The 8171-nt window shown below is 46.8% G+C and overlaps 1 protein-coding gene across 1 annotated transcript in view; it reads right to left on the bottom strand.

The window, feature by feature from the left end:
- PCSK6 (proprotein convertase subtilisin/kexin type 6) overlaps positions 1-8171 on the bottom strand; it is a 153382-nt gene that overhangs the window by 56756 nt on the left and 88455 nt on the right. Inside the window, exon 12 of the mRNA XM_019503812.1 lies at positions 5858-5975. Within this exon, the coding sequence (XP_019359357.1) occupies positions 5858-5975 (118 nt within the window). The remainder of the gene's footprint in view (positions 1-5857; positions 5976-8171) is intronic.

The following is an 8171-nucleotide window of genomic DNA, read 5'->3' as shown; positions in this document are numbered from 1 at the left end:
TGGGCGTCCCATGGGACTGATGAAAGACCGATGCAAAGTACCCATTTAATAGGTTGGCTTTTTCCTGGGCGTCAGATGTCAGCTGTCCCATCTGGTTCAGCAGGGGTCCAATGTTGCCCTTGCTTTTCCTCTGGCTCCCCACATATCTGAAAAAGGACTTTTTATTGTCCTTGATGCTCGAAGCTAGTTGGAGTTCAGTTGCAGCCTTGGCTTTCCTCGTTTGCTCCCTGCAGGACCGGACCAGTGCAGAATAATCCTCCCTGGAGATGGATCCCATCCTCCATCGGCTTTTCTTTTTAGGCTTAGGAGGTCTGCTAGGTCCCTGGAGAGCCGGGGGGGCTGCTGTGCCCTCTTGCTGCCTTTCCTTCAAGATGGAACAGACTTAGCTTGTGCATTGAGGTTGCTCCCTTGAGGAGCAACCACCCTTCTTGAACTTCCCTCTCCCTGACACACTGCTGGCTTATTTCCAATTTATTGTCCACTGTAACCCCCAGGTCCTTTTTGGCAGAGCTGCTGCTTAGCCAGTTAGTCACAACCCAGTTGGAAAACCACTGCTCCAGTGCAACAATTCTCAGCCTGGGTGCCCCGGGCTGCCACCAGATCCTTTCAAGGGTGCCAAGGATATGCATATAAGCTAAGCAGATAAGCCAGTCCCAACGGCAGGTCGCACTAACTACTGAAAAGAACCAGAAGGAGACACAGGACACTACAGCACCCCTTTTGGGCATGCTTGGGAGGGACTGATCATCACACATAGCAGCTGCTCTCGGGACCCCTCTGCAGAAGCCCAGCCAGGCAGGCTCAATGCTTGCTCACATCTCAACAGCGCCCTTACAGCTGAGCCCCGCGAGCCGCAGAGCCTGCATTCTTTGTGGCAGAGATAATCACCACCGACGAACGGTGCATTCCCTGTACCGTTCTCAGTCATGTTGTTAATGCACCATTTATTAGAGGGAGCAGCCTCTATTATTCCCCTGATTTCCTCTGGGGCCCTCTCTGAGCACATGCTCAGGGCTCTCGCAGGGATTACATTGCTTGGCCTTATTTTGCCTCAGTCATAAAAAATAATCCAAATGGCTATAAACAGTGATGTCATTCCCTAGGAGGGCTGGTAAGTATTTGAAAACATTATTTGCATTCACCACGAGCAAAATTCAAGATGTTGCCTCTTCTCATTACTGGCTTCAAAAAGCCTTAGCCTCTGCGGGCCAGATTTTCAAAAGAATCAAGGTGTCTGACTTGTGTTCGTGTCAGCGGAAGGCATCTGCCTCAAACCTGGGACAATCTGGCTCTTTTTAGGGATTTAACTCTCACTGATTTCTCTGGAAGTGAAGCACCTAAATGCCTTTTTTTAAAAACAGACCTGTATATCTAACAGCATCTGTCAACTACTCCTTCTGGTCCAATATCATGGTAGGATGGACATTTTAATACATCAAGAAGCACCTTTCAGAGCCAGGTTATGCCTGGACCCAGGCTTCTTGTTATTTGTAGTGCTTCAGGTTTCCCTAAGTGAATCAGAGCCCCTGACATGCCTTTGTTTTCAGCTCCAAACTGAACTTGCAGGCGGCAGACAGGCGATCCGATCCAAGGAGCCCGGTGTCATGCAGGTGTCAGGCGTATAGTTACTCCGTTCTGCAGAAACACTTGGAAGAAAACACCACAGCAGAGTCTGGGGAAAACCTCTGGAAAAATAAGCTGCCCCACTGGCTACATGCAGTACCCTGCTATATGAGGATTAGCCTACACTGCTTTCTGTGCATGCTCCAAGTAAAACCACCAAGCCAAAGCTTATTCCTGGTCCTCTTCCAGCTTCAAGACTGTTTACTCAGCTTAGTAATTAGAAACACTCAACACCATCATGAAGCTTCATGCAGAAAGCTAACTCCAAAAATTGTTTAACCCAACCTAGAAATAGTCTGAAGATCTAACAAATCCAGCGATTTTGTGACACTGCCAAAAGAAGTGATGCTGGGTTACAGGACCCTCCACGCTGGTTCCAGAACTTGAATTCACTCCTACCTGACTTCAGAGGTAACACTCAAAACTCTCATGAGCCATGAAGATGCATGGTGCAGTTCACCACTCCTGATTTACACCAGGGAAACTTCCCCTGAAATCCCTGGTGGTGACACTCAAGTGAAGCTGGAGTAATGATGAAGGAGTAGGATGAGACAACCCCATCAGCAAGGTGTGAAAATAGCGTGGATGCAACTCAGAATGATCCTAGCTTTCAAACACAAAGACAAAGGCTCTGAATATAATCACACTGACATCCTCTAATATAATCACTCTCTCAGGAAGGAGCCCTGGATACCCTCTGCTGTGTACTTGCAGCAACAGAAAAGATCAATGACCCTAAGGATGGTAAGACCATACAGCTGGAAGGGATCTCACCAGGTCATCTAGTCTAACCCTTTGCTCCAGGCAGGATCATCTCTGACTAAACCATCCCAGCCAAGTGTCTGTCCAGCCTGCTCTTGAAAATTTCTAGGGATGGAGAGTCCACAACTTGCCTAGGCAGCCTCTTTCAACTCTTAACCACCGTCGCAGTGAGCAGACGGAGACAAGATAAGGATGCAGAACTTGAATTTAGGGTTCATGCCATTGCAATCTTTCTGGGGAAAAAAATTCTGCCCTCTTGCCTAAGAGAAGTGCTGGAGGTGGGAAAGGACCTAGCAGTCCAGATGTACATACACACAACTCATTCAGTAACTACTGGGATTCATTGTCCTCTTCCTGTCTGTCTATAATCCTTATCTGCATCCTATTCAAATTTACACTGTATGTGTCCAGGGCAGAGTCTGGGTGTAACCTAGTCAGTGAGACGCCATGTACATTGGAGGGGTCTCAAAGCATATTTGTTTTCCTCCAAGTGTATGCATGGGTGCACACAAGTATGTGCATCACTTATGCACACTAATAGATTGATATATATGTAGATAGATGGATGGAAACCCTCCCTACATTCACAGACACTGCGTGCAAGGTAGATCTCCCTGACTAAAGCTAAGTCAGACAGAAAAACAAGGAGTGTGACGGGCCATTGAATGGATCTCAAAACTGGGGAGCATTTTCTTTGCCTGCCAGCCTCAACTAGGTTTTCCCAGAGACCAGGAAAACTATTTGGATTGTTTTGTTCAATCATTGTTTCTTATTGCTTCACAGCAAATGGCAAATCAATGCAATCTGCATCACAGTATACACGACCTACACCCCCATCTGCATCACAATACACTCCACAGGAGCTGTGATGGAGTAAAGTGCTCGATGATAAGGAGAGGCTTTTGAATGTCTTGAAGATCCAGGAGTTGTGGGTCACAAACTTTGATTTGGTAGCATTATGGGGGAAGCATTTCTCTCTGGGCTGGAATGAGCATGCTTATCAGATAAATTGCTTTATGAATTAACCTGGCTCCAAATTCCTAGCTCCACATCCCTTCATTTTCCAGTAAAATAATGCTCTTTAATCAGTGCATCGCCGTGCTGGGAAGGAGGCAGTGTCTTACCACGAAGTTTGATTTTTTTTTTTTTTTTAATGACTCAAACCCACTAATTTGGACAGACGGATGATTCTGCCCATATCTGTCAATTGGTTGGTTCCCGCAATGCAAAACACATCTGTATGCCTGTTTCCATTTAGGCTGTTATTTCAGTGCCTTGGCCAAGCAGAGATTTCCCGGATTTGAACAGAACAAGGAACTCCTCCAAAAAAGAGCCTGATCCACTGGCTTTCTGTTGACTCCAATAGGCTCTGGAGTAGGCTTAAAAGAAAAGCAGAGACGCCTTCCACAAAAGCCTCTTCACCTGAACCGCCATGGACTGGCTTGGACAGAAGAAGAGCAGGGAACTGGCTAGACTTTGAGCAGACCAGTTATGATTGACACACACCACTTTCTGCTGGTGGAAGTGAACTCAGGATTAGTTAACTCCAGCAGAAACAAAGCCTCAGCTCAACGAGGACTGTCTTCTCCTACGCTGCCATGCTATGGAGACACAGACTGCCATCCCTTCCTTTTAACTATGAGGTTTGACATCTCAGCAAAGTGCCTGTTTTCTTTGGCATCCATATGCTTGTCCACCCCAATCACATTTACTCTTTGCTCCTTCATCTAGCGAGGGAAAAGAGAACAAGCCTCTATCAGAGCTGTGCTTCCAATTTTGTTACTGAGAAATGAGAGGGTTTTCCTCATCTTCTTCTGCTCTGGGATACTGACCTAGACGGATCAATCCTAAATCACTTCACCTACGTGCCGTTACCCCTGGTCCACCAGATCTCTCTCCACCAAAGATAAACCATGAAGGCAACCTGTCTTTTGGGGAAAGAGGAGGCACAGCACATTTCACTGCCTGGCAAATCCTGTTTGTGGTGCACGAAAATAAAAAAGCCATGCAAATATGCAGTCAGCATGTGGGAATGGCTGCACTTCAACTCGGGAGAGGGGGATCCAAGTCCAGATTCTAAAGGATTGTGCAAGTCATGGCATCCTTTTAAAGAAAGTCAAATCAAAGCATCCTCATACATTTGCACAGCAATACTAGGATCAAGGCTGGTTTGTCCACAGTGCATTTGAGGCTTCTAGTCCCTGAATGTTGCCATCAGCTTACATACAGCATCTGTAGCAGTGCTCAGATTGGGACAGGTTAGACATTTGTTTAATAAAAGGTTTAATTCAGTGACAAATGCAGTTGGGGGAGGGAAAATAAACTCTTTATGAATTTGGGCCAAATGTGTTTTGGCCAGCACAAGCAAAAACAAAGAGAGAGATATGGAGGGAGAAACAGAGAGAGAGAAATGTTTTAAATAGTGAAAGATTTATTCTGATGCATTTTTAAATGAAACATTTGGACTGATTTTTTGAAAACCAGAATGATCTTTTGTTTCAGAATGTAGCTTGATTTAATTTAAAAAAAAAAAACACATTAAAACACCCAAGAACTATATAAACTTTTTAAACTTTTGACTTTTCTCAAATTTTCCCCCTTTTTTTGCCCCAAATTCATCCCCATATTAGACCAAGTTAATAGGAAAGAGCAGATGCATTGATACGTTTTATTACCTGGAACACAATGTGATTTTTGATGAGCATTAGCTATACATTACCTGTGCTACAATACAGATCCTCTCTGCCCTGACTCTTTATTCCCCCCAAGAAAAAAGCCATGTGTCACGTGTAACATTTTGTCCCTCTCCGATAAAGCATCACAAAGCTCTAAGCAGCAAAATTAACTGGTCTGCATAAACTAGGGGTGGGCAAAATGTGGCCTGCAGGCTGGATGCAGCCCATCAGGTCATTCTAGCTAGCCCATGGGGCCCCCAAAAAAAGCTAGAAAGTTAATATTTATCTGCCCCTGTCATGTGGCTCTTGATGGCTTGCCAAAACTCAATAAGCCGCCCTCCACCCAAAATAATTGCCTGCCCCGGGCATAAACCCTTCTGTGCCCCGCTCTCATTCACACAATCGCAGAAAAGCTTACAGCCCATTGTAAACTCATGCTTATCATACTGAGCAGGGTCATACTGAGAAAAAACAGGGTGGTTTCAACATGCCATGCCAAAATATATGTCCAGCTGCTTTTGATTGCTTGGGACAGCATCCCAGAAATGGGCAAATATTCCTGACATGAAGTGTCCAGTGTCTCTAAGCACAAGCCTGAGGGTTGGATGGGATGGGGGGGTGCCTTTCCCTCTGGCACTCAACTGCTTCAGCACCCCATATCCCTCCTCCGGGGATGCCTGCTGGAGACAACCACAGGGCCTTCACTCGGGGCAGTGAGAACTGCATAGTCTAAATCCATTCATCCCAAAGATTTCTCAGCCCCGGGGCTCATGACACGTACGCTGGCTCATACTCACTTGGTTTTTCTATCTGAGCTGCCAATGCAGAGATGCTGGGGAGGTACTGCTTTCCATTTCTTTGCTTCTAATACAATCGCTTCTGCATTAACCAGGCCGAATCCATATAGATGGCTAACTGAAAAGACAGAAGACTCAGAAACCTACTTACTGAAAAGTAATAACACCTAGGAATAACCCGTGGAGGGGCAAAAAATGCATTTGACTGGATTCTCAGAGGCAAAAAATAGGCCAAGGAAGATACAGATGTCAGCTGTGATAGCCCAGACCAAAGGAAATACTTCTTGTTAGATTCCCATCACCATCAAGTTTACCCTTCTGCAAAGGTTAGCACTTCTGCAACCCCTAAAGATCAAGTTAACCCTTTTGCAGAGGTCTTCCAGGTGAAAAGCCTCCTGCTCCATATTCACGCTCTGGGCAAGCAAAGAGGGGAACCGGTACTGAGTGTGAGCTCAACCCACAGCTGTCCAGCAGCTGGAGCTTTCTGCGCTGCCTACGGGAGTGTCCTGCCCACCCGTTCGCCCTCCCGCGGTGGAGGCCAAATCCCAGAAATGAGGTGAGAAGTCTGCTTCGAGCTGGCCTCCTCCACAAGGGCCACTCTCAGGCTCAGATGTGCCGCTTGGCGTGTGCTCGGGGTGGTCCAAGGCGGCAGCATCACCTCTTGTCTGGGATTTGGATTTGGCACTGGGCCCAACTGGCACTTCTTGGCAGCAACCTCGGGGGTGGCATGGGGGCAGCGGGAAATCGGTGCCACGGCGCAACAGTGCTGGAGGCTCTCATAAACAGTGCCGCAAGCCTGGATTTATGGTGCTGAGGCAGGGACGTGGGCATATCCCCTCTGCACTCGGGAACTCAGGCACAAGCAAACTAGCTGAGTGGCTCATGGTGACATGCCAAACCTCTGTTGGAGACAGGGAAAATCCAGGTCTCCTTAGGAGGAGCCTCCCCACACAACCATCCTTCCTTTTAGAAAGCAAACAGCCCTTCTTCCCTGGCTCTGGGGCATGACGTTTAATAAGATCCTGGACGGGGTTTTATGTTCATCTTTGCGCTGTCGCCTGTGACACCTTATCCAACTGAGCAAAGGTAGCTAGGCAGAGACTTCTGGATTGGGCCAGCAGTCTGGTTTAAGGAGAGCGATTCAGTTCTCCAAACTTTTGATTTTTATTTTATGATTTCCTAACGCCGCTCAGCACAGGCCAGCTGTTGTCTGACAGCACAGGCAGCAGATGCTCAAGTCCCCTGGTCTGGGAACATCCATGGATAAGCAGGCTTTTGCAAAGCTTATCAAACTGCAAATTATCCGCTAACGGTTACAATTTGCCAGCAAACCTTTGGTGAGAATAACAAAGAGGAATCTTGGAAATGTAGGGAAGAGCCCTGCCAGGGCTCAGGCTCCTGTGAATATTGCTGTGTGCTAGCCCTTGTGATCCTTCTCTATGCAAATATTCTTGCAACTAAAATCTCCCCTGCCCCCCCACGCATTTGCAAATACATGAAGAGAAGGCAACACTAACACCACCAAAGGGAATCAGCAGATTTTCGTTGCAAGGACTTTTGTAAAGGCTCCCACTGAATTTGCCTAGCACTGGTTGTGTGATCCTTGGTGCCTTCCAATGGGTTTCAACTCTCAAGTATTCTGCTTATTTCTATTATTCCAAGTCTCAGAGGGGCTGGCCAAAACTGCTGCAACCAGGAGGTTATATCTGAGGAGGAGATCAGAATCCTTTCATATGTAAAGGGCCCCAGAGGAAATGGAAGTAGATGAGAATTAAAGCATTGCACCAGAGCAGACAGGATTGTCCCAATACCTACATGCAGTGTCTAAGATCTCTGCTATAGAGATGCTAATAAATCATTGGACTGGACTCTTAGAGGTGGCTGCAGTAAGACAGGCCATCTGTGTTTTGAAGCCATTCTTATGTCCCAGCCATTATCTGAAGGGAGTAACAAACCAGAGAGGACTGCTCTAGATAAATTTTCCACCATTACTGACTGACTATTTTGGCAGCCGTCACAATTTTTAACTCATTTGCTCTGGACTCCCACTGGCATTAACACGAATTACACACAGGCAGTTTGACTCCCCCAGTTAGACCAATACACACAGTGTTACTGTGGTTACTCTATTCTTGCTAATGCAGTCACCCCCACGGAGCCCAGCTGATTTGGTGTTTGATCTGACTTTGCCAAGGTGCAAGGCTTTGCAGTAGTACGGCACAGACCCTCCCAAAGGGCTTCTCCCCGGAGTGTGCAGACAGTGACACCAATGGCCTTGCTCTTCACCCTCTTCTCCACATATCGCTGTCTCTGA

This window comes from Gavialis gangeticus, unplaced genomic scaffold (assembly GCF_001723915.1).
Source record: "Gavialis gangeticus isolate Ggan-Ray unplaced genomic scaffold, GavGan_comp1, whole genome shotgun sequence".
NCBI lineage: Eukaryota > Metazoa > Chordata > Crocodylia > Gavialidae > Gavialis > Gavialis gangeticus.
The sequence above is the reverse complement of the archived record's forward strand: the minus strand, read 5'-3'. Positions and strand labels throughout refer to the sequence as shown.